This window comes from Paroedura picta, chromosome 4 (genome assembly GCF_049243985.1).
Source record: "Paroedura picta isolate Pp20150507F chromosome 4, Ppicta_v3.0, whole genome shotgun sequence".
Lineage (NCBI taxonomy): Eukaryota > Metazoa > Chordata > Lepidosauria > Squamata > Gekkonidae > Paroedura > Paroedura picta.
The window spans coordinates 141,321,510-141,347,662 of NC_135372.1; the positions used below are offsets into that span (position 1 = coordinate 141,321,510).

Genomic DNA, 26,153 nt, shown 5'->3' on the forward strand with positions numbered 1-26,153 from the left:
GGAGAGGAAAGGGAAGGCGACTGCAAGCCGCTTTGAGACTCCTTCGGGTAGAGAAAAGTGGCATATAAGAACCAACTCTTCTTCTTCTTCAGGAATATCAGGGCTCTCTCAGCCTCCCCTCCCTCACAGGGTGTCTGTTGTGGGGAGAGGAAAGGGAAGGCGACTGCAAGCCGCTTTGAGACTCCTTCGGGTAGAGAAAAGTGGCATATAAGAACCAACTCTTCTTCTTCTTCAGTAATATCAGGGCTCTCTCAGCCTCACCCACCTCACAGGGTGTCTGTTGTGGGGAGAGGAAAGGGAAGGCGACTGTAAACCGCTTTGAGACTCCTTCGGGTAGAGAAAAGTGGCATATAAGAACCAACTCTTCTTCTTCTTCAGGAATATCAGGGCTCTCTCAGCCTCCCCTCCCTCACAGGGTGTCTGTTGTGGGGAGAGGAAAGGGAAGGCGACTGCAAGCCGCTTTGAGACTCCTTCGGGTAGAGAAAAGTGGCATATAAGAACCAACTCTTCTTCTTCTTCAGTAATATCAGGGCTCTCTCAGCCTCACCCACCTCACAGGGTGTCTGTTGTGGGGAGAGGAAAGGGAAGGCGACTGTAAACCGCTTTGAGACTCCTTCGGGTAGAGAAAAGTGGCATATAAGAACCCTCTTTTTCTTCTTCTTGCTCTCTCCACAGCAGACCCCCTGTTAGGGAGGTGAGGCTGAGAGATCCCTGAACCAGGTCTGCTTTCCAGCTCCTCTTCAAGCAGCCAGCTGGGTGACCTCGAGCCAGTCATTGTCCTGATCATGCTGTTCTCAAAGAGCAGTAGAGCCAGGGCTCTCTCAGCCTCACCCACCTCACAGGGGAGAGGAAGGGAAGGCAATCGTAAGCCGCTTTGAGTCTCCTTTGGCTAATGAGAAGCAGGGTATAAAAAGCAACTCTCCTTCATCATCGGCCTTTCTGTTTCCCTTCTTAGTGCTGCGCTGCCATCTATTCCAGTGTCTCTGGCTTGAAGGCCCACTTTGCAAACTGCAACAAGGTAAGAGTCTGGTGTTTGTTTGTTTCTTCTTTTACTTGGTGAGTCCTCTTGAGCTATTAGCCACAAGGCCTAGAGCAGCGGTTCTCAATTTGGGGGTAGGGGCCCCTTTGAGGGTTGAATGACTCTTTCACAGGGGTCGTGGCAGGGCAAGCAGCTTGGCCAGGAGGGGGGAGGGGCGGCATCTACACAACAGCCTTGCGGGGTAGATTGAGATAGAGCGTTATTCTGTCTGGAGCAGCGGAAAAGAGCGAGATCAGCATGGTGGGACAAGAGGCAGAACTGAACTGAGAAACCCCGGAAAAAAACCAATCTATATACAATCCTGGATCTTCACGCCCTTGGTCAGTTTTGGTTTAATTTCTGTGAAAGAACCCTTGCGTAATTTTATGGTTGGGGGTCACGATAACAGGAGAAACTGTATTAAAGGGTCGTAGCATCAGGAAGGTTGAGAACCACTGGCCTAGGGAGAACACTCTGTATCGGCAGCAATGAAGTGTGACACAGAGGATTGGACTGGATGGGCCATTGGCCTGATCCAACATGGCTTCTCTTCTGTTCTTATATCTGGGGCAGGAAGCCTCTGCTTGGTGTTTGGGGAGCCAACAGTGGGAGGGCTTCTGGAATTCTGGCCCCGCTGGTTGACCTCTTGATGGACCCTGTATATCCTTTTAAGGCTGTAACCCTCCCTGGGCACTGGAACAGCGGGATATAAATAAAATTATTATTATTATCATCATCATCATCATCATCATCATCATCATCATCATCATCATCATCATCATCATCATCATCATCATCATCATCATCATTATTATTATTATTATTATTATTATTATTATTATTATTATTATTATTATTATTATTATTATTACATTTTGAGATCTGCTGGGACTGGGAGCCATTGCTGCATTTTCAAATGGGCCAGGGAGCGTCCGGTTTGTTAGTCCGGCCGCTTCCGACCGAGGCGTCCTCATCCCGCAAAAACCCTCTTGCTTCCGAACTGCACTGCCGATTGAGTCACCAACCCACCAATTTCTCCCGTCCATCACGGACTCATCGATGGAGCATCTATTGCGGCACTCTCTCGGGGTTGATCAAAGAAGAGCCGGGGGCCTGTTTTTTTAATTTCCCAGTGTCACCCGTGGCAGGAATCTGGTGTTTTAATTAGCTGCCTGAACAGCCAAGAAAAGAAATTACAGACAGCCGGTATTGATCCGACGACCGTAAATTAAAGGAAAGTCTCCACTCGCCTCCAACACAGGCTGGGCTGGGCAGTCTCCCTGTCAATATTTAATGCAAAAATAGATTTTGGGATGCAGAGACAGCATGGTGGGCGCAGCCACAAAATGCAGGCTGCAGGAGGTGGAGACAGCTTATTTTCAGTCCAAGATTGAGACGGTCCTTTTGCTGTCGGGATAGCTGGTCAGAAGTCCCACCTGGCCCTGCCCTCATTCTGAAAATTCTTGGTGGGTCCCCTGGTGCCCACGGGCACCACGTTGGGGACCCCTGATAGAAACATTTAGTGAGTGAGTAGCAATTGAAAAAACAAATAGCACCCAAAAAAAAAGATAATTTGACCGTCAAGGTCACAAAACACCTTAAGGAATGAATTTTCTCTTATGAGCTTGCATAGCTTCCAGGATAGCTTTCAGGTGCCTTGCTGCCATTAGGGGCAGGGGCATGGGGCATTGGCAGGATCCAGGCTTGGTACATCCATTAGCAGAACGGACCTTTGCCGCCTCCCCCTCCGGCAGGTAAACGCAATCCTTTATTGCATGGGTTCTGAAAGAAACGCCACTGGTGCTACAAGGTGGCTGGGAAGACGAAGACAAAGAAGAGAAGAATTGGTTCTTATATGCCGCTTATCTCTACCTGAAGGAGTCTCAAAGGGGCTTCCAGACACCTTCCCTTTCCTCTCCCCACAACAGACACCCTGTGAGGTGGGTGAGGCTGAGAGAGCCCTGAGATTACTGAAGAAGAAGAAGAGTTGGTTCTTATATGCCGCTTATCTCTACCTGAAGGAGTCTCAAAGGGGCTTCCAATCGCCTTCCTTTTCCTCTCCCCACAACAGACACCCTGTGAGGGAGGGGAGGCTGAGAGAGCCCTGAGATTACTGAAGAAGAAGAAGAGTTGGTTCTTATATGCCGCTTATCTCTACCTGAAGGAGTCTCAAAGGGGCTTCCAATCGCCTTCCTTTTCCTCTCCCCACAACAGACACCCTGTGAGGGAGGGGAGGCTGAGAGAGCCCTGAGATTCCTGCTCGGTCAGAACAGCTTTCTCGGGGCTGTGGGGAGCTCATGGTCATCCAGCTGGCTGCATGTGGGGGAGCAGGGAATCAAACCCGGCTCACCGGATTAGTAGTCCACACTCCTGACCACTACACCAAGCTGTTCTAGGGAGAAGAAAGGCGACTGTAAGCTGCTTTGGGCAGTGAAAAGCAGCCTATAAGAACCAACCCTTCTTCTTCTAAACGTTCCTCCTCAGGGCACCGTAACATCTGACTAAATTTAGAGTCCAGGGGCACTTTTATGACAGTTTCATGTGCAACACACACCGCACCTGAATAGGTCATAAGCAGAGGGCAATAGCTCACCTGTCTCTGTGGTTTGCATATGAGCAGTTATAGTTTGCAGGAGCTCAGGGCAAGCACCACGTTATAGAGCAGGGATCAATAACAAGTGCAAGTTACAAGTACAACAATATAGGCGAGATATCAGTAAAACAATGTTCACAGTCCGAGTAGTTCAGCAGTGGAATAGGCTGCCTAAGGAGGTGGTAAGCCCCCCCTCACTGGCAGTCTTCAAGCAAAGGTTGGATACACACTTTTCTTGGATGCTTGAGGACGGTGGTCCCCAACCACCGGGCCACAGCCCGGTGCTGATCCGCAGTAAGAAACTTCCCAGGCCGCAAGCAAATCAGCTGCAAAAGCGGCCGATTAGCTTATGGCCTGGCAAGCTTCGTTTTGTGGGAGGGGGGAGAGGGAAGCAGGTCCGCGCATGTGCGTTGGTGCCATGCGCGGCCGCAAACGCGCATGCACAGCAATTTTGTGCATGCGTGGAAGTGCCACACATGCGTGTTGTGGCCGTGCATGGCACAAATGCGCATGCGCGACTGCCCATGCACGGCATGAGCGGCCGCACAATCGCCCTCCCCACCACCGTCGGTCCGCAGCTTTAGGAAGGTTGCAGACCACTGCTTTAGGATGCTTTGGGCTGATCCTGCGTTGAGCAGGGGGTTGGACTAGATGGCCTGTGTGGCCCCTTCCATGATTCTGTGATTCTATGATTCTATGGCCTGTATGGCCCCTTCCAACTCTATGATTCTATGATGCTATGGCCTGTATGGCCCCTTCCAACTCTATGATTCAGTGATTCGGTGATTCTGTGATCACAGGGAGAGTACAGGGAGACGGTTCCAGTAGATTTACAGCGTTGTGAACAGAATCAGAGGGGCCCTTGGGTCCCTTCCAGCTCTCTCTATTTCTAATTAGCCAGCCCTTGTACTTAATATGCAGCATTGATATTTTGGAACGATTTAGATGGGCCTATGCAAAAACATGGAACTCTCTCAATATATCTTGATACATATGCCAATATACTACTGACTGTCGTAGCTCATATCACCAGGCTCTCTCTCTCTCTCCCTTCCTCCCACACACGCGCACACAAACCTAGCCACCCAGTGAGAAATTGTTACGGCAGATGGAACATCGATACCACCAGACTCAAAAGAAAGATCGTACACGTCTGCAGATGGCTGATTAGGTGAACGCCTAGTCTAATCGACCCCCATCGAGAGAGCATGTAATAATTTCGGGCCTGGACGACTTCAGACTTCCATGGGCTTGTGTGTCCACGGGAGAACTTTTCAAAACGGGGATAATGTCGGGCATGTAGCTGTGTTGGCCTACAGTAGAGAAACAAGTCCCGTTGTTGTTCAAAGAACACTGAGGTTTTACAAGGTACAAGCTATGAATAAAGCTGATTTAGTCAAGACAAAAGCTTTCAGTGTGCGTTCTGAGCACCTGATATGCTGGCCTCTCTATTCCTTCCGATTTTCTTGAGTGTACAAACATGGAATGAGCCTCCTAGATTGATTAAAGGGAAGGGAAGGCGACTGTAAGCCGCTTTGAGACAGCTTCTGGTAGAGAAAAGTGGCGTATATGAACCAACTCTTCTTCTTCCATCGTATACAATTTGGATTCTTGATCTTGATGAAAAGACATGGCATTGTGCTTCAAGGCTCACTCCGGGAAAAGAGGGAAACACATTGATACTAGCTGGCATCCCATAGCACGTACCTCTGGGCTTTATAGGACTGGAAGGGACCCCCAGGGTCATCTAGTCCAACCCCCTGGAGAATGCAGGAAACTCACAGCCCCCTCCCGCCCATAGTGACCCCAGTTCCATGCCCAAATGATGCCCCTCTCCCAAAAATGTTCCCCGATAGGGCAGAGAATCTTGCTGTTTATAGTTTTGAGCCTGGTCTTCCCTCTGACCTGCTGGTGTCCTTTCTCACTGAGATCTTGATCCATGTGCGTAAGAATATACCTGCCTATCTATCTTTCAGGTGGGTCGCCGTGTAGGAATGGAGCAGCAGGACAAAGTTAGACTCCAGTGGAAACTTTGAGAGTGGCAAGGTTTAGTTCTGGGGATAAGCTTCCGTGCGCATACATGCGTAGCTGAGGAAGTGCGCACGCAGAAAGAAGCTGATACCCGGAATGAAACTTTGTCAGTCCTAAAGCTGCCTAAGGGCTCCAATTTCATTCTGTGTGCAGGGGTAGTCAACCTGTGGTCCTCCAGATGTCCATGGACTACAATTCCCATGAGCCCCTGCCAGCAAAAGCTGGCAGGGGCTCATGGGAATTGTAGTCCATGGACATCTGGAGGACCACAGGTTGATTACCCCTGAGTCAGTATATTCAGTGACATGATTCCTTCATCAAAAGGTGTCCCCTCTGGATCCTAAAGCCAATAGACCAGAAAAAGGCAGCCACATAACAAAAAGTTATTGCAATTCAATATTCATTAAAAACCAAGCAAAGTTTAATTGCAGCAGCTATAGATTGCCACTCATCGAACGCTGTGTTACACTCCAGGTCTGCCAACAGAGTTAATAACAAAGCTTGAATCCTTGGGGCACCTTTAAAGACCAACCAAGTTTTATTTAAAGCAGGGTAGCCAAATTGTGCTGCTTTGGACCAACACGGCTACACACTTAGATCCAGAATTATTCAATGATAGTTAGAAGGACAAGCCAGTTTCTTATTTGGAGAAGGGTCCAGAAATTCCTTCTACTGCCTGTGCATTGAGGAATGATTACAACTTTCCAATTGATCATAGAGTCATTGGAATTTGGCTTTAGTTCCCTATTGGAGACCCAGATCTGATCTCTCTCCCTTCTCTGTATTAAGAAGAAAAGTTGGTTTTCATACTCTGCTTTTCCCTACCCGAAGGAGTCTCAAAGCGGCTTGCAGTCGCCTTCCCTTTCCTCTCCCCACAACAGACACCCTGTGAGGTGGGTGAGGCTGAGAGAGCCCTGAGATTACTGAAGAAGAAGAAGAGTTGGTTCTTGTATGCCGCTTTTCCCTGCCTGAAGGAGTCTCAAAGGGGCTTACAGTCGCCTTCCCTTTCCTCTCCCCACAACAGACACCCTGTGAGGGAGGTAAGGCTGAGAGAGCCCTGATATTATTATTATTATTCCTCTGTGAGAACAGCTCTATCAGGGCTGTGAGGAGCCCAAGGTCACCCAGCTGGCTGCAGGTGGTATGGAGCGGGAAATGAAACCCAGCTTGCCATGTTAACCGCTACACCAAAAAATACTGTTTGCTATGCGATCTTTTACCTACAGTGGAACAGGGGGAACAGTTTATAGACGTTCAGATGTGTTAAGAAATTACATTTTTATTAAAATTAAGGGTCCCTTTAACTTTTATTTCTAATAGCTTGGTACAAGCAGGTGCCAGGTGGAGAGGGCTGTTTAGAGACAATCTCTGTTTAGTACCGGCTTTGGGGATGAAGCCTGGTCAGGTGGCCCTGCGCCTTCAGAGGCATGAGACTGGGGCTCCAGGGCTGGCCTGGAGATTTTGGAGTAGACCTGGAGACGGCTCTGAAGGAGCGGCATTATTGCCTCAGTCCAGGCCTCCAAGGCAGCCCTGTGAGGTTAAAAGTATAAAAACCTCATGTGACGTATTCTTTGTCTCACAGGTTTCGATAAACACGAGTTCCCTGTGGCTTTGTTTTCACTGCAATAATAATAATAATTAGCAGATTTTCCATCCCGGTGTGTTTTGGGGTGACTCACGCTAGGCACGACCCCTCAGCCCAGGGCCCACCCAAGAACCATTTCCTCTCTCTTCTGTCGCCTGTGTTGATCAGCGCTTGACTTTCCAGAGCTGAAACAGGAGCTCACCGGACGGGTGTTTGCCTTGCAGGGGGACCACTCCGTGGGGAAATACAGGTGTATTTTGTGTGAGAAGGAGTTTAGCTCGGAGAGCGGAGTCAAGTATCACATCATCAAGACGCACTCGGAGGTAAGTGCCGGGTTTATGCCTTCTTTTATTTTTTAAAATTTGAATTTATTGCCTGCCACTCTTGGCAAAGCCGGCTCATGGCGGGTTACAAGATAAATCTAAGTAAAATACAATCCCCTAACAGTTAACAAAGAGCCTCTTGTGGCGCAGAGTGGTAAGGCAGCCGTCTGAAAGCTTTGCCCATGAGGCTGGGAGTTCAATCCCAGCAGCCGGCTCAAGGTTGACTCAGCCTTCCATCCTTCCGAGGTCGGTAAAATGAGCACCCAGCTTGCTGGGGGGTAAAACGGTAATGACTGGGGAAGGCATTGGCAAACCACCCCGTATTGAGTCTGCCATGAAAACGCTGGAGGGCGTCACCCCAAGGGTCAGACATGACTCGGTGCTTGCACAGGGGATACCTTTAACAGTTAACAATATAAAACCATCAAGAACACGACGGCAGATCAACCCCCCATCAACCCCCCATTCCACCACGTTCCATCTGTGGTGGTCAATCTTTCCCCGGTCCTCAGTCGGGGGTAGATGGGGGCTTGGTTGACACGGTGGTTGGTAGGTGGTAGTTTTAATTATTGGTTTTAAGGGGATTTTAGGGGATTGTATTTGTCTTTTTACCTTGTAACCTGCCACGAGCCAGCTTTGCCGAGAGTAAAGGTAATGGTATCCCCTGTGCAAGCACCGGGTCATGTCTGACCCTTGGGGTGATGCCCTCCAGCGTTTTCATGGCAGACTCAATACGGGGTGGTTTGCCAGTGCCTTCCCCAGTCATGACCGTTTACCCCCCAGCAAGCTGGGTACTCATTTTACCGACCTCGGAAGGATGGAAGGCTGAGTCGACCTTGAGCTGGCTGCTGGGATCGAACCCCCAGCCTCATGGGCAGAGCTTTCAGACTGCATGTCTGCTGCCTAACCACTCTGCGCCACAAGAGGCTCTTTTGCCGAGAGTAGTGGGCAATAAATCCCTATCCCTAATAATAATAATAATAATAATAATAATAATAATAATAATAATATCCTGTGCTCTTCCTAAGCATTGCTCAAAGGGGGCATATGCAACGGATCAAGGGAAATCCCCTGGTGGGGATGCCTGATGGAGCTGCAGGCCTGAGAGAGAAGTTTGTTTATTTATTCGATTTGTTTTATTTTTGGCCTGCCCCTCCCAGGACGCTGCCTTCCAAAGGTTATCCATCTCTTATGTGCATGCCTTTCCAGATCTCACACAGAGGTCTTTCCCAGTGCGGGTGGTGCCGGAAGCAGGAGGAGATGGTGCCTAACTCCGAACCCTCAAAAGGCGACAGGGAGTAGAGCAGAGGTTTGGCAAACTGTGGCCCTCCAGATGTCCAGGGATGACAATTCCCATGAGCCCCTGCCAGTGAATGCTCCCATGCTCCTGGGAATTGTGTTTTTGGAGGCATCTGGTGAACTCCTAAAAACAGAAGCTCTGCTAGATAGAATTTGGTCAAATCCAGGATACGTGATTATAGGGGAAGTTGACATCCCTTCCGAAATATCCTAACGCAGGGGTAGTCAAACTGCGGCCCTCCAGATGTCCATGGACTACAATTCCCAGGAGCCCCTGCCAGCATTCGCTGGCAGGGGCTCCTGGGAATTGTAATCCATGGACATCTGGAGGGCCGCAGTTTGACTACCCCTGTCCTAATGGATCGTGTCATAAAATTGTTTCAGTAGTGTACAGTGTCAGACGTCCAGGGGCTGGATTAGAAGAACCTGCTGGATTAGACCAGTGGTCCATCTAGTCCAGCATCCTGTTTCTCTCGGCCCGGTTCCAGTTCAGAAGCACCAGTTCAGAAGCACCTGAGCTTTTGAGAGTTGAAGCTCTCTTCTAGGCATGTTCAGTTCAGAGAGTCTGAAAAGAACCCGATTCAATGTTGGTTCGGACACTTTTTTGGACTAATCCGGTCCAAATTGACCTTCCCCTTTAGTTAAACGGCCTGAATCAACCTTGGCTGAATTGCCAAGCCGCGATTCGGTACACAATTCAGCGGTGTGGAGGTTGGGCGATTTTAAGGGACCAAAATTTTCCTTTTCCGTCTGTTCTATGCTCTGGGGGTGGGGTGGGGTTTTGAGATAGAGCCACCAAATTAGCAGCATAGCTGTGGGAGCCTCTCCCCAAAAGAACCTCCAAGTTTCAAAAAGATTGGACCAGGAGGCCCAATTCTGCGGGCACCCAAAGACTGTGCCCCCTTCTGATCTCCATTGTTTTCAATGATAAGGAGGGGAAAGATTCCCAGTTCTTGTCTCACCATTGGAAACAGCAGAAGTCAGATGGGGACATCTTTTTTGGCTGCCCGTAGAATTGAACCACCTGATCCAGTCTTTTTGAAACTTGGAAGTTCTTTTAAGGAGTGGATCCTGCAGCTATGCTGCAAATTCGTTGGCTCTTCTTCAAACCCCCAGACTACGGAATAGATGGAAAGGGAAAATTTCCCATTGACTTTAATAATGCCAAATTGATTTGGATTTGGTCAAATATTTTCAGCTGAATCCAAGCCAGGGGAGGGTGCTTTGGGTGCTTCCGATTTGGCCCGAATTGATTCAGGCTGAATTGGAAATTGGACAGTTTTTAAAAAACAATTTTGCACATGCCTCCTCTGTACATTGGATGCCGTTTCATGCAGCGCCCTCCCTGCAGGAGCGACAAACTGGACACAGAGGTCAAGGTCTTCCCCTAATGTTGGCACATTTGTGTGTCCATAGGACAACATTTAGAAGAAGAAGAGTTGGTTTTTATATGCCACTTTTCCCTACCCGAAGGAGGCTCAAAGCGGCTTACAGTCGCCTTCCCATTCCTCTCCCCACAACAGACCCCCTGTGGGGTGGGTGAGGCTGAGAGAGCCCTGATATCGCTGCTCGATCAGAACAGTTTTATCAGTGCCGTAGCGAGCCCAAGGTCACCCAGCTGGCTGCATGTGGGGGAGTGCAGAATCGAACCTGGCATGCTAGATTAGAAGGATTAGAAGTCTGCACTCCTAACCACTACACCAAACTGGCTCTAAAGAGGAAAGCAAGAGGTAAGCAAGGGCCCATGTTTAAACATTGCCCTATGGCTACTTTCTCCACAAAGAAAAATAGTCTTCCAGAACAGACTTCCTCCCTGATATCTAGTTTTCTGTGTGCAAGGGTGCGTTTTTCTAGATGCATGGAAAATCCGGTTCTAAAGTTTCTCAGTTCATTCTCCCTGGAGAACCATTCCAAGCCAGATTACGGCAATTGGACTCCTGCTGTTTTTCATGCCCGCGACCTGTATAGTCACCACTCTCAGAATTAACTAACTCAGATATCTCTTTCCATCCCCCCCCCTTCCTCTTGGAATGCAGAACTGGTTCCGAACATCTACAGACACTCTCCCGAAAAAAAAGAGCAAAGAAGAGACCGTTCCCGACAGCGACGAGCAAAAGAGAAACATGGACGGGAAGAAAAGAGGCCGAAAGCCAAAGGAAAGACCCCCGGAAGCAACCTCCAACGCCACGGAGAGCACAACAGAAAAGACTAACCACAAGAAAATGACAGGGTCGTGGCAGGTGGCAGACTACAACCCCGACGGGAGAGAGTCCAGCAGCAAGCCCCCCCACAGCAAGAAGGGGGGAGCCAGCAAGATGCCCGAGAAATAAGGAATGACTCTTGGATTATTCGTTTACAGCCCAGGGTATCGGAGGAGGGTCGCTCCTGGTTCACCCTCCGCCCACTTTTCGTCCCTTTTTTTTTTTTTCCCCAACAGAAAAGCCACTTTAAGATTTAATAATCGACGTTTGTTTCACACTGGACGAGGAAAAGAAAACACACACACAGAGGACGGATTATCCAGTCCCTCTGTCGAAATCGCCTCTCCCCTCAACGGATTGTATATACAGTCGCACCCGCGGGGGTCCGGGGATCGCGTGCGAGGTCCCCGGATGTGCAAGATGATCGCGGCTCGAGTCAGGCTGGAGCGGCCAGCGCCAAAAGAGAGGTGACGGGAGAGCAAAAGTGCAATATAGGAGGCCAGGTGTAAGCTCTTTGTTCTCTTTTAATTTGTGGACTGCTTTTCCATCAGGAATAGATCCGGTGGGAAGTCTAGGAATGAACTCTATTGTCGTGGTGGTGGTGGTGGTGGTGATGGTGGTGGTGGTGGTGGTGGTGGTAAAACCCCCATTTTCTTTTATAACCTCGATAGGAGACATTTTTGTGTGCTTAATTCCGAGATCGTTCGTCTTTTAATTTTTTTTTTTTTCGTTTTTAAAACTTTGGACCCGTTTGGAAGCTCATCTGTCTTTTAAGGCAGGGGTAGTCAACCTGTGGTCCTCCAGATGTCCATGGACTACAATTCCCATGAGCCCCTGCCAGGGGCTCATGGGAATTGTAGCCCATGGACATCTGGAGGACCACAGGTTGACTACCCCTGTTTCAAGGGTTGTCTCTAGATGCGAAAGAAGTGGTTCCCCATTCAGGAAACGAAATTTTCGTTTCAGGAAGCGAATACCCGGGGAGGGCTTGTTAGAAGAGGTGTTTGGGAAGCAGCTCTGCTCAGGGTTTTTGTTTTGTTTTGTCTTTTTTCCCCAACAGGAAATGCAATTTTTCTTTTAAACTGTGGAAACCACAGAAGCACTTAAGAAAACCCTGAAAGGAAATAATTAGCGGGTTCCAGGCAGCTTGAGGACATAGTAAGATAAAGTGACTCAGCAGGTTCTATTCAGGAATCCGGGTTGATTTTTATAGAAGCACATCTCCGTTAGTCTTGGTCGCAGGGTTTATTTTGGGGTGTGCTCTTCTGGCGCCTGCGTTCACTCTGCACCTCTAATGCCCACCATCCGTCTGTGCACCGTGGTCTTTATGTTCACCCCTCAAAAGGCAAATAGAATTAGTTGCCAGAATATGGCTAATTTCCTGACATTTGTGTGAGATTGTCCCAAGAGAACAGGCCCCATGGTTTCCCAGAACTCCTTCCGATCTTGTTGTAACGTCAGAGTAATCTTTCGCAAAGACGGTTCGCCAGAGTCTGGTCCGTACCGTTTTAGTTTGCCTGCAGGGATTCTCAAGCACGGTAGTACTCCTCCCTGTTTGTCCTTTCGGCAAAGGGAAGGGGTAGACACATATGCAAATAGATCATTTGGTCCAGCCTGTTTTCCAGACAAGAGACCAAGAAAAGGGTCCAGCTTGCTCCCAGCAACGCCCCTCGTCTCTCCCTGCACTCCATTGGCTTTCCGTCTCCCTGGCATCCTCACGGGTAGACATCGCAGGATAGTTTTGCAGTGGTGATTTTAAAAAATGAGATGTCAGGAGGAAAGTCCATCGACTAATAATCTCGCCTCCAAGGTTTTTTTTAGCCTGATTGGCGTATGATACTGCAGCACTTTCTCTGCGTGGTAAACAAAACCTGTACAGAATGATACTATGGTGCAGGGCAAACACAGCACTTGAATCAGGTTGCAATCCCACAAAGCAAGGAAAGCCATGGCTTAGTTAGATAGAATCCTAGAATCCTAGAGTTGGAAGGGACCTCCTGGGTCATCTAGTCCAACCCCCTGCACTATGCAGGACACTCACAACACTATTGCCCATCCACTGTCACCTGCCACCCCCTTGAGCCTTGAGATGATTCAAGTTCCTTTATTGTAGGGTGTGCACAGGTGTGCCGTTGAGGTAAAGCTGCATCCTTTCATTGTCAGATATTGCACTATCTAGAGATGTAGAATTTCTGGAAATTTTTTAACCATGGAGAGGATGGGAAGGTAGCAGAAGTTTTGCAAACAACAACAACAACAAAAGCCACCCTGAAATGTATTCAGCACGTGAGAATCTCAAACGTATTTTATGCTTTATGTCATAACGTTCATCACTTAGAACAGGGGTAGTCAAACTGCGGCCCTCCAGATGTCCATGGACCACAATTCCCAGGAGCCCCTGCCAGCATTCGCTGGCAGGGGCTTCTGGGAATTGTGGTCCATGGACATCTGGAAGGCCGCAGTTTGACTACCCCTGACTTAGAACATAGTTAACATTTTTAATGTTCCCCACCCTACATGGCGGTTGCTGAGAGGGGCGGTACAAAATCATCAATCAGATAAATAAATAAATCTGTACCCATTGGCATATTTATGGAACTGGAAAATAGAAATGCTTTCCGTTTTCTGCAAGCAAACTTGGAAATATACCAGTCACCCGAGAGAGAGCTACAAATTCTCACGTGAAATTTTTCATGCCGTACATTTGAAGCAACTAAAACCTTTGTAAAAACATTTCACTCATCCCAAAGGGGGGGGGGTGGATAGAATCGTTTTCTATCGTTTTTGAGAGCCAGTTTGGTGTAGTGGTTAGGAGTGCGGACTTCTAATCTGGCGAGCCGGGTTTGATTCCCTGCTCCCCCACATGCAACCAGCTGGGTGGCCTTGGGCTCGCCACAGCACTGATAAAACTGTTCTGACCGGGCAGGAATATTAGGGCTCTCTCAGCCTCACCCACCCCACAGGGTGTCTTGTGGGGAGAGGAATGGGAAGGCGACTGTAAGCCCCTTTGAGACTCCTTTGGGAAGAGAAAAGCGGCATATAAGAACCAACTCTTCTTCTTCTTCAGTGCCCCCCAGAATCCAAATTTTCCATCAGGGAATTAAAAAGCAATCCTTCAACCACAAAAGAACCCCGTGCCGTATTTCTTCCGCTTCTTTTCCTGGCCCTCCACCTCTCTAGCAATCCAGTCGTTGTGTTTTGTGCAGATTGTGTTCTCTGCAGAGGAACACGCGGTTGCAAATGATTGCTGTCGCATGCAGTGTCCCACGATTTGCGGGGGAGAGGCTGGATTGCACATTTAGCTTGGTGGTGATTGTCAAGCAGAGCACAGATATTGTGGGTCCTGTGGACGATTTTTGCGTGGTGCGAAGGCACTCTTGGTCGTAGTTGCTTAGCTACTTTGTGGTGATGTACAACGGTGGGACCGAACTTTTGAACTGCATGGAAAGAATCTCACTCCTTGATGGAGGAAAGTTTCTAGGAATTATGCTGGCTTGCTAACAACAAACCTCAGGTAGGAGGTGAGCCGGAGGCCTCTAGATCAGGGGTAGTCAAACTGCGGCCCTCCAGATGTCCATGGACTACAATTCCCAGGAGCCCCCTGCCAGCGAATGCTGGCAGGGGCTCCTGGGAATTGTAGTCCATGGACATCAGGAGAGCCGCAGTTTGACTACCCCTGCTCTAGATCTTTAAAAATTTAAAGTTATTTAATGCTTGGCTTCCCCCCCCCCGGGGAATTCTGGGAGTTGTAGTGCTATTAAGGGCCTATGGCCCAGGGTGGTTCTCCAGATGTCCATGGACTCCAATTCCCATGAGCCCCTGCCAGAACGTTCTGCTCCCCAACCCTATTCTGCACAATCATGCTACTTCTGACGTTTCTGGAAGCCTGAAGAATGTTTCAGGGGTTTCTCAAGAGTTAAAAAAGTTGGGGAAGGCTGCCCTAAGATAATACCGGTTTCAGACTTACCTTTTCTGCCGGGACTAACACGGCAATCTTTGGAAAACTAGTCCCAGGTGCCTTTGTGGAATAAATATTTTAATTTTCCAAGCACGTGGAGGGGATAATTATGAAGGGGATAATCTCCGCGATGAATAACAGGGCCGAGGGATTCCGCCCGTCCCTTCTCATGAAAAAGACTTTAAATTTTAGGAAGGAAACAAAAATCACCTTTAAAATTAATTCAGCGGCCGGCGCTTTACCGTACCGGCTTGGGCACCCTTCTCCATCGTGGCCGATCTGTAGTCCGAGTTCTACTAGCCGCGACAGGAAAGAAAACCTCTCTTGTGAGATGCGTTAATAGGGGGATTTCAGGGGAGGGTCAAATTACCGCTTGTCAGGTTGGGGTCTCAGGGGAAGCCTGTACATCTGCTACTGCTAATAGATCTTGGCAGGCGAGTTATTTTTTAAAAGCCTGCCCATTTCTGCCATGATGTCAGGCTTCCCAAGGAAGATAGGTTAAATTTACTCTTCAGGAAAAGGCAGATTGTTTCAAAGTTTGAGGAACCACTGCTGTTGCAGATCTGGGGGTGAAGTCCCGGTCATGCATCCACGCAAGCACTTTTGCAGCCTGTTCTCTTAGAGTTGTTCTCTTAGAGCTGTTCTCAGAGAGCAGTTCTGTCAGAACCCTCGCAGCTTCACCTCCCTCGCAGGGTGCCTGTTGTGGGGAGAGGACGGGAAGGAGAGAAAAGCGGGGTATAAAAGCCAACTCTTCTTTTGGCCATCGGAGAGCAGTCGGTGGGATGCAAGCCTGTCAGATAGACTGCGTCAGGCGATGGAGTTTTTATGATTTTGCGATTTGCCAAAGAGGTGCTGCGACAAGTTGGAGAGAGGGACTGTGGCACCATGACATGGTGGTGAACCTGAATTCCCTGCAGAGGGTACACTGAAAATTGATCACTGTCTGGCACATTTTTAGGTGGCCGTTAATAGTTTGCCTGTGTAATTTTGTGAAATGTTATTTGGGGGCTGTCTTGACCCCCTCTTGCTCGAGAGGAAGCCTCCTTGCTCTAGGAGGAGGTAGCAGAATGAATAGACTGGCTTTAAGGTCACCAGGTCTCCCAGCAAGAGGCAGGGAATGGGGGGTGGGGGTAGCTTGGTGTCGTGGTTAAGAGCAGTGGGCTGTAATGTCTAACCATCCGGCATGAAGGGCGTTCTGAACAGGCCATTTCGGTTCCAGAAAATTCCAGCTCAGTTTGGTTTGAGATTCAGGTCAGGGGCCGCCCCAGACAGAACTACAATTTTTGGGTTCGTGCCCATTCCTAGCACTTAGTTTAGAGCAGGGGTAGTCAACCTGTGGTCCTCCAGATGTCCATGGACTACAATTCCCATGAGCCCCTGCCAGCAACCGCTGGCAGGGGCTCATGAGAATTGTAGTCCATGGACATCTGGAGGACCACAGGTTGACTACCCCTGCTCTAGAGGATGCAAATTGTATGGGTAAAGCAAATCCGTTGGCACTTTTACTGAAGATGGAACCAGGGAAGGGGAAGGCACTCTGGGGCCCAAAATGCACTAGGGGTGGGGCCGTGGCTCAGTGGTAAATTATCCGCTTGGCATGCAACAATGCCAGGTTTGATCCCTGCCATCTCCACTTCCAAAGATCAGGTGGTAAAATAACTGATAATTTGCTGCCTAGAGCAAATTTGCTGCCTAGGACATCCCCACACACACACACACACACACACACACACACACACATGGTGTAAGTTGTGGTTTTTTGCCGGCCATGATCCACCAAGTTCCTTTGGATGCATTCAGAGCTTTGCGTGTGCCCCGCAGCCAATAATTTTGCATCAGCTAGGTGCAGCGGTTAAGGGAGGCGGCTTCTAATCTGGCAAACCGGGTTTGATTCCCCACTGCTCCTCCACATGCAGCCAGCTGGGTGACCTTGGGCTAGTCACAGCCCTGATAGCACTGCTCTCACCGAGCAGCCCTGTTAGAGCTCTCTCAGCCCCTTCTACCTCATGAAGCATCTGGTGTGGGGAGAGGAAAGGGAAGGCGATTGTAAGCCGCTTTGAGACTCCTTCGGGTAGTGAAGAGCGGGGTATAAAAACCCATTCTGCTCCTCTTCTTCGTCATTTATCTTTGCTGGCTTCCAACGCTTGATCTTCATGGCCCATCCCGAGCTGCTGTTCTGTGCTTTCTCGGGTTTTCAGAAATCCTAGTTTTGCAAAGGCATCGATTTCACAAATACCAGAGGCTTGCAACATCTCTCATTCTCCTGATCGCCTGTGGCGAACGGCAGTTGCCTCCAGGCAACCAGGCAAGGAACCTTCTGAAAGCTGTCCCTTTTCTTCTTTTCGTGCTGTTTCTGGGCAGCTACAGAGTATTTTGCATTTCCCTATTCACGGGTTCCAGGGCTGTGCAATTTTCAAACGTTCACACTTGACAGGACAGAGCACTATTCCCAAGCACTTTGCCTAGGTTGTAGGCAGCGTGATGCAATATTTAAAGGGTTGGATTAGGATCCGGGAGACCTGCGTTCAGCTCACTAGGTGACTCTGGGCCATTCAGTTACTCTGTGCCTGACCTACCTTGTAGGGTTGTTGTGAGAGACATATATTTTATTGATCAAATAGCGAAAACGCTATCTTTTACATCCTAATAACCTCGCTGTCTAGCTCAGGGCTCCTCAACCTTTTTTGAGCCCGTGGACAGTTTTGAGTTCTATCCACGTTGCTGTGGCCTTGGCCACAAAATGGCCACCACAAAACAGCCGTGGCAGAAAGCACCCACTTTCTAAATACACTCGGCAGGTGCCAGGAAGGGTGTCAGCGGGGGCCATGGTGCCCACAGGCACCCTGTTGGGGACCCCTGATCTAGCTCATCCCTATTCTATTTTATGCTCTGCTCTGCGACGGAAAATTAATTAGGAAAAATTAACAGGAAAGGACTCCAGACCAGAACGTAAGTGATTTGCAGTTAGGCCAGTTTAGGAAAACGCATGGGTTTGGGGTCCCCGCCCCCCCATAACAACTACCAAGTCCCCCATCCTGGTGTTGACCCCTCCTTCTGCCATCCCTCAGGGTCCCCTGTGGGCCAAGAGCTGCATGGGATGGAGATCAGTGGGCACCAGTAGAGAGGTGGAGATGGGGAATTTCAGTCCTGCCCTGAAACAAATTTAACCTGGATTCCACCCATGTCCCGCAAGCACAGGCAATCCAGAAGCGTACAGGATAACCTTTGTCAGCGTTCCAAGCTTTCAAGAACAGTGAAATATTTTTACAGTAGGTAAACAAACTCATATCATTTAATCTTCTCCACGTGTAATGTTTGAGATCCCTTCTTGTTGCAACATTTAAAGGCAAAAGGGGAAACTGTGCAGTTTCCTGAGTTTTTTGGGGAAGGAAGGCTGGGACAAAAACGTGCTAGTTAGGCAGTGCAACCTACCTCGCAGGGTGGTTGTGAAGTCAAACCAGGAAAACAAAGAATATGTGTGTAAAGGAAAGGGTGGGGTAAAAAACTGGGATAAATCAGCAAAGTAACACTGACAGCCACTCTTACAGTGACCCTCTGAGCTTGAGTCCAGAGGCACCTTTAAGACCAACAAGAGTTTCGTACGAGGTAGGAGCTTTGGTGTGCATGCACACTTTGTCGGATATCTGCCGATCACTTGGATAAAACTTTGTTGGTCTTCAAGGTGCTGCTGAGCTCAAAATTTTTTCGGATGCTTCAGACCAACAGGGCAATCCACCTAGAATCTAATGACCCTCTTCTTTGTGAAGGAAGCTGGCCACATGAGTTCAGGTCTCCACTGATGTAGGATCAGGGCACCCCTCTCTCCTTGCTCCTTTGCTTAACCACTAGCTCTGTCTCCAAGAGAACCTCTCTCATCTCATTGTGTGGAGACGCCATGGTGACCGTCTCTCAAGAGAGGCGAATGACATCTTTGGGTCTGTCCCGGGAGCAAAGCCAAGAATCCCGTGGGCCTGAGTTTCTCCTTTCCTTGTTGTTTGTTTTCAGATTGTCCTAGGTCATTAAATTGAACCCTTCGCTTCTTCGCAGTCCTGGTCCAAAACTTGGTACGGGTTGTCAGTAAGATCCAGCCCCTCATAAACACTCCCCCATGTCTTCTACCCCCTGGATTTACACGGGCCCATCCAGTCCTGCACACTGCGCCAAGTGGTAAGGTTTGGAATGATCTCGACCAAGCATGCATAGTACCCAGCTCCCCTGTTGCACAAATCCAGCCAGTTGGTACATTTGGGAGAGCCGTGGTCTGTACGGGAAGTGGGCACAGTTGGCGCATGGCGGCCACTCAGCTGCAAAAAGCCCCAGAATCGTTGGTGAAAGCCAAGCTGGGCGTCCCTTCGAGGCCAAATGGGAGAGCCATGAGGTCTTTCTCAGCAGGAAGGGATCAAGTCCAGGGGCAGGCCAGCGAGAGAAGCAGGCAGAGCTAATTTTTAACAGACTTGGATGCAGACTTAACAGAAGGAGGCAAAAAGGACGACTCATCATGCCCTAGTCCAGAGGGAGTCGCAAAGGCAGATGGAAATTCAATTTTAAGGTTTATTACGAGCTCTGAGCAGGGACGCCTTCCCAGATTAACAATTTGGGAGGGGATCGCGGCCACCCACAAAACTTTCAAACCCTCACGGATCAGCGAAACATCGCTGTGAAATTGGTAGCAGTTTACTATTGGAGTAAACGACCACAGCAGAGCGTTAAGTTAGTACCTGCGGGTTCAGGTACGCATGGTCCAGAAATTTCCCCAGGCACCGTCCTCTGCGTTTCACCGCTCGATGTTCATTTTCCGGGCTTTGGGGGCGGAGGCGAAGAGAGGGGCTGTAGTTTCATCCCAGCAGCTGCGATAGCTTCCAATCGGCAAAATTGGCCGACTGGAATCCGTCCGGTAATGCTCAATGGGTAATGCTCAGTTCATGCCACTGTGTTTTCCCGCCATGGGGTGATAATTCCCAGTTTTCTCGCGAAATCTGTGTTGTGATTCCTGGCTAACAGGGACCCTTTGTGGAAAGTTGTCCAGTGAATGAGTCCACCAATTCATCCATCAATCAGTTCAGGTGGTTGCATTAGCTCACAAGCCATAGAAACAGCACACAGAGTAAAAATGCATTTATCCACAACTAGAATGCTAAATTTTTAATGCAAAGGGAACACTGAAAGCTCTTCCCACTGGGCTTGTGCACTTCGGCGCACTTTGGCGGCCATTCACACCCGAAGCAGCTAGCGCCGCAGTGCCATGCGGCAGGGGCTCATGGGTATTGTAGTCCATGGACATCTGAAGAGCCACCGTTTGGTCACCCCTGCCAAACTGTCGGAGGGCTACAGTCGATCAAGTGCAGTCTTCAGGTACCATTCATTTCAGCGTGGCTCAGTTATGGTTTCCATCACTATAAACTCACACATAATCTGTGCAAATTCCTTCTTGGTCTCTTCTTTTTCCTTTGGGGATACCATTCCAGGGCATCTCCTACAGCTGTCAATTCTGTTCTTAATTTGTTTGTTCCCTGTTGCCAGACATTAACGGATAAGTGTATTTTGGAAGGAAAAGAAAAAGAGTTTCGATTTATCACTTGTAACCATATATAAATATATATAAAATATATTAAAAAGTGTTTATTTGCAAAAGAGAGAGAGAGAGAGAGAGGAAAAAAGCAAATAAAAAAAATTAAAATGTTTTAACTGTAAGCTATCTTATAAACTCCTGATTTGTGACGATCTGTTCTTTTTTTTTTTTTTTTTGGTAATCATTGACGAAATAATTCCTCAGCTTGAGTACTGTAATATTAATATCGAGCACCACTGAAGCCCTTGAAGGGACAAATCTATGTACTGTATGTATTAAAAACAAGAACAAAAAAAAAAACCCACAGCTGTATCAAATAAATGTTTATTGCCTTTTTTCATAACTGGTGATGTGAGGGCCTTTTCTTAGCAAAATAAGGTTGAGATTCATAATCCTGCTTCAAGAGAGGCACCATATCAGGGTTGCAAGAGAAGGCGAATGCAGTCTTGGGCTGTATCAACAGAGGCAACACATCAAAATCGTAAGTTGTCAGAGTCCCACTGTATACTGCACTGCTCAGACCCCACCTGGTGTCCTGTGTGCAGTGTGACAAGGAGACAGTGTGGTATAGAGGTTAAGAGTAGTAGCTTCTAATCTGGTGAGCCGGATTTGATTCCATGCTCCTCCACATGCAGCCAACTTGGGCTAGTCACAGCCCTGACTGTGCTGTTCTGACCAAGCAGTTTCTCTCACTCAGCCCCACCTACCTCACAAGGTGTCTGTTGTGGGGAGAGGAAAGGGAAGGGGATTGTAAGCCGCTTTGAGGCTCCTTCTGGTAGAGAAAAACAGCATATAAGAACCAACTCTTCTTCTTCTTCAGTAATATCAGGGCTCTCTCAGCCTCACCACCCTCACAGGGTGTCTGTTGTGGGGAGAGGAAGGAAAGGTGATTGTAAGCCACTTTGAGACTCCTGGTAGAGAAAAGCGGCATATAAACCCAACTCTTCTTCAGTTCTGGAGGCCTCGTTTCAAAAAGAAAGTGGTCAAAATGGAAAAGGTGAAGAGGACAGTGACAAGGATGATCCAGGGCTTGGAGACCAGGCCCTCCAAGGAAGGAGCTGAAGGACTTGGGAATGTTCAACCTGGAGAAGAGGAGGTTGAGAAGGAATATGATTGCCATCTTTAAATATTTGAAAGATTGTCAGAGGACGGCAAAGAAACGGTCCTGTTGGCAGCAGAGGATAGGACCAGCAGAATGGGAGGGGGGGTATTCACATCCTGGATGCTTGAGGCTGATCCTGCACTGAGCAGGGGGGGGATTAGATAGCCTGCATGGCCCCTTCCCACTCTAGGATTCTATGGGTCTAGTTCAGCAGTGGAAGGGGCTGCCTGAGGAGGTGGGGAGCTCCCCCTCACTGGCCGTCTTCAAGCAGCGGCTGGACAGATCCTTCTCCTGGATGCCTGAGGCTGATCCTGCACTGAGCAGGGGGTGGGACTAGATGGCCTGCATGGCCCCTTCCCACTCTAGGATTCTAGGAGTCTAGTTCAGCAGTGGAAGGGGCTGCCTGAGGAGGTGGGGAGCTCCCCCTCACTGGCCGTCTTCAACAGCGGCTGGACAGATCCTTCTCCTGGATGCTTGAGGCTGATCCTGCACTGAGCAGGGGGTGGGACTAGATGGCCTGCATGGCCCCTTCCCACTCTAGGATTCTATGGGTCTAGTTCAGCAGTGGAAGGGGCTGCCTGAGGAGGTGGGGAGCTCCCCCTCACTGGCCGTCTTCAAGCAGCGGCTGGACAGATCCTTCTCCTGGATGCTGGAGGCTGATCCTGCACTGAGCAGGGGGTGGGACTAGATGGCCTGGATGGCCCCTTCCCACTCTAGGATTCTAGGAGTCTAGTTCAGCAGGGGAAGGGGCTGCCTAAGGAGGTGGGGAGCTCCCACTCACTGGCCGTCTTCAAGCAGCGGCTGGACAGATCTTTCTCCTGGATGCTTGAGGCTGATCCTGCAGTGAGCAGGGGGTGGGACTAGATGGCCTAGATGCTTTCAAAGAGAGACGGGTCTTTCCTGACACTGGAGATACTTTAGCAGGAAATGCTCAGAATGGCATCTGGAGTCATCTGCAAGCCAGTGGGTATGATAGACCTTCAACGAGGGAGGGGCATTTGGCTCAGAGGACGCTCCTCTGCTTTGTATGCAGAAGGTCACTGGTTCAATCCCTGAATCTCCAGCGAAAGGGACCAGTTGGCAGGGGATGTCAATGTCCTAGAGATGTCGGTGACCCTTGGCAAGCAGCTGCCTGAGGTAAGAGTGACTGTGGTGTCATGGTTAAAAGAACGGGAACCTCTAATCCGGAGAAACGGGTTCGATTCTCCACTCTTCCTCCACTTGCTGCCAGCATGGAGACCTTGGACCATCCCCAGTTCTCTCAGAGCTCTCTCACACCCTTGGACCAGTCCCCGTTCTCTCAGAGCTCTCTCACCTACCTCTCAGGGTGTCCATGGAGAGGAGAGGAAGGGAAAAGCGCTGGCAAACTGCTTTGAGACTCCTTTGGGTCGTAAAAAAGCGGGGCACAACAAAAGCAGCTCTCCTCCTACCTCTTTGCCCCTGGAGGAAACCCCAAAGCCTTAATTTCCCCGCCGCTCTTCGGACTCGATACAGAACGTAGGAGAAATCCCTGGCTCAGCAAGGATTCTGCCAGCCAACGACATTTTTCTGGCTTCCCCTCTCCCTTTTCTCAACGCTTCTGTGTTTACACAGTGGGCTGAAGAATGAGAAGCGCCCGAGAGACAAATTTGACAAGGCTTTTTCCATCTGCTCCTGGCTGCCGGGCCTGACAGCTGTCCAAAACGCCCTGTCACTGTTCCCTGGGATTCTCACGGCATGACAGCGGACGGGCTGGCTGAGACGAACAGCGGGGCCTGGCGTGCCTTGGGTGGGAGCTGGCCGGAGGGATGCTGCTCAAGGGGGATGTTGAGAAGGAACATGGGGGGGGGGAGGGTTCTCCCCAGGGAGGTGTCGTTTCCTTGCTTGCAAAGGAGAGGGGTGGACCTCGAGAATGAACAAGATCCGCTCCTTGCCAAGCGGCTGTTCGTTTGCTGGAGATGCCGCTGGGACGTCTGCCAGCCTGGCAACGTCGCCGGAGATTCTTTCAGGGACGGCTGAGGAAAGCGCCAACGAGAACGAGAGACAACAATGGCCGTTTTCAACCCCTTGGCCATTCCCTCCTGGAGGCCCTCTTAGAGAAAAACAAGGTTGGGGTTGGATCGTACAACGGCCGGACCCTGTAATAAAAATAGCCCTGTTCAGCAGGCCCGACCTCTTGAACGCACGAAGCTGCTTTGCCCTAGTTCTCACCTTTGGCCCATTCAGATGAGTATTGCAAGCTAAGGCCGGCAGCTGCAATCCAGGATCTCAGGCTGAGATCTTTCACAACGCCTGTGGAGAGCCAATGTGCTGTAGAAGTTTAAGGGGGGGGAATAGGAGGGGTAGGACCCCTTACTTTAGGATGCTTTGGGGCTGATCCTGCGTTGAGCAGGGGGTTGGACTAGATGGCCTGTATGGTCCCTTCCAACTCTATGATTCTGTGATTCTGTGACCCAGTGAAGGACCAAACACAGGGCAAGTTATGAGGTACGGGGATACCACTATGGCGAATTAAATATACAGAGGAGACTCTGGTGCTGGAGAAGACTCTTGCGAGTCCCTTGGACTGCAAGGTGAACAAACCGGTCAGTCCTAGAGGAGATCAGCCCTGACTGCTCCTTAGAAGGCCAGATCCTGAAGATGAAACTCAAATACTTTGGCCACCTCATGAGAAGGAAGGACTCCCTGGAGAAGAGCCTAATGCTGGGAGCGATCGATGGCAAAAGAAGAAGGGGACGACAGAGAATGAGGTGGCTGGATAGAGTCACTGAAGCAGTCGGTGCAAACTTAAATGGACTCCAGGGAATGGGAGAGGACAGGAAGGCCTGGAGGATCATTGTCCATGGGGTCGCAATGGGTCGGACACAACTTTGCAACTAACAACAAGAAAAGACTTCTATGGAGTCTTCAAACTCCCATTGTTCTTTATTCTTTGATATTCAACAGATCCCAACGCGTTTCGCTCTTTAGCTTTTTCGAGGGACTTCAGTTTTAATGTTTTCAAAACCAACTTCGATTGCCGGCTGGAACGCCTTAAGCTACGAAGAAACATGGCCGGGCAGGCAGGCAGGCAGGCAGGCAGGCAGGCAGGCAGCCATGGTCCATAAACATCATGATTTGACCAGCAATGAAGTTACAAGCCCATTTGGGAACTGGGGATTTATAGCATTCCAATGAATCTTCTCCTGCTCCTCCTTGATTTGTGGAGGAAGTTTCTTTTACCCCTTCGGCAAGCAAAGCTCTTACTGGCTCCCAGGGCAGCTGCTCCGGAGCGCCAGGAAGATGTGGGCATGCAAGTGGCGCTCTTGTCTGCCATCCTGACCTCCGTGAGAGCATCTGTCTTCTTGGCAATACCAGAAAGAATGTACCGTTTGCTATTTCTGTGAACGGGGGAGTGGGGGGGGGCAGCCCTGGGCTCTTGGGCTCTCATCAGCCCAGGAGGTTGTTGTCCTTCTTTTTATAGGCATGGATTTTCATGCTTTGCACACTCAGCTCAATGGATAGCATGCCCCTGTGTGCGGAAGAAGGAGGCTATTAACCCTTGGGTGTCAGAAACTGGAGCAGCCAGATCGCTTTAGACAGGTTTGCAATTTATGGGGATATGTACGTGACGGATACGGCGCTGGGGTTATTGGCAGAGTTTGGATGCAGGGCACCAAGCGGCTTGAAAGAATAGTTTTATTGCAAAGAGGAACAGCTTTGTGTACATAGGAGAAAGACCTAGCTTATATGTTTTCTTTCTACGGCTGTTCAACTGCTGTTCTGGAGGCAAGCAGGGAGGACATAACGCTCAAAGGAGCAGGACGTTTCCTATGGAGCCAAGCAGGGCACAGGAGGAAATTATCTGAAAACACCAGGAAGTTCCTGATCTAAACCCATTTGGGGAGAAATTGGAACCCGAAGTGTCTGGCCTAAGCACTCCAGTATGCGGATCCCTCCTGCCATCTCTTGCCAAAGCAGTCTGCTAATTAGGGTTAGAATCATAGAATCATAGATTTGGAGGGGGCCATACAGGCCATCAACCCCCTGCTCTACGCAGGATCAGCCCTAAGCATCCTAAAGCATGCCAACCTCTAGGTCGTGCCTGGAGATGTAGTGGACTTCATGGCCTTAGACCCCCTGAAGAGTCTCCCCTGCCCAAAACCCACCCACCCCTGGCACCACCCCCAAATCTTCTGAATTTCTCCATCTGGAAACTAGCCACCCCAACTTAGGATATTTCCCCCTCCCTGTGTTTTTTGTATTTGCACGGCATCTCCCTAGCCAGTGGTGCACCCACCCATCTTGCAAGCTCAAACGGTGCGTCTAGGGTTGTTAGGTCCCCCTGCACCACTGGCTGAGGATCGGGGGCAGGGTTGCCAGCTCTGGGTTGGGAAATTCCTGGAGATTTGGGGCTGGAGCCTGAGAAGGACAGGAGCTCATTGGGGTCCAATGCCTTACAGCCCACCCCCCCAAAGCAGCCGATTTCTACAGGGGGGAATTGATCTCTGTGGGC

General features: G+C 49.6%; 1 protein-coding gene across 3 annotated transcripts in view; it reads left to right on the forward strand.

Moving 5' to 3' along the window:
- The window catches only part of ZNF512B (zinc finger protein 512B), a 52,716-nt gene extending 41,474 nt beyond the window's left edge, over nucleotides 1–11,242 (forward strand). For all 3 annotated transcript variants that reach the window (XM_077335896.1, XM_077335897.1, XM_077335895.1), the window contains 3 exons: nucleotides 956–1,018; nucleotides 7,452–7,550; nucleotides 10,886–11,242. In XM_077335896.1, coding sequence (XP_077192011.1) covers nucleotides 956–1,018; nucleotides 7,452–7,550; nucleotides 10,886–11,179 — 456 coding nt within the window. In that variant the 3' untranslated portion in view covers nucleotides 11,180–11,242. The remainder of the gene's footprint in view (nucleotides 1–955; nucleotides 1,019–7,451; nucleotides 7,551–10,885) is intronic.
- The last annotated feature ends 14,911 nt before the right edge of the window (nucleotides 11,243–26,153 follow it).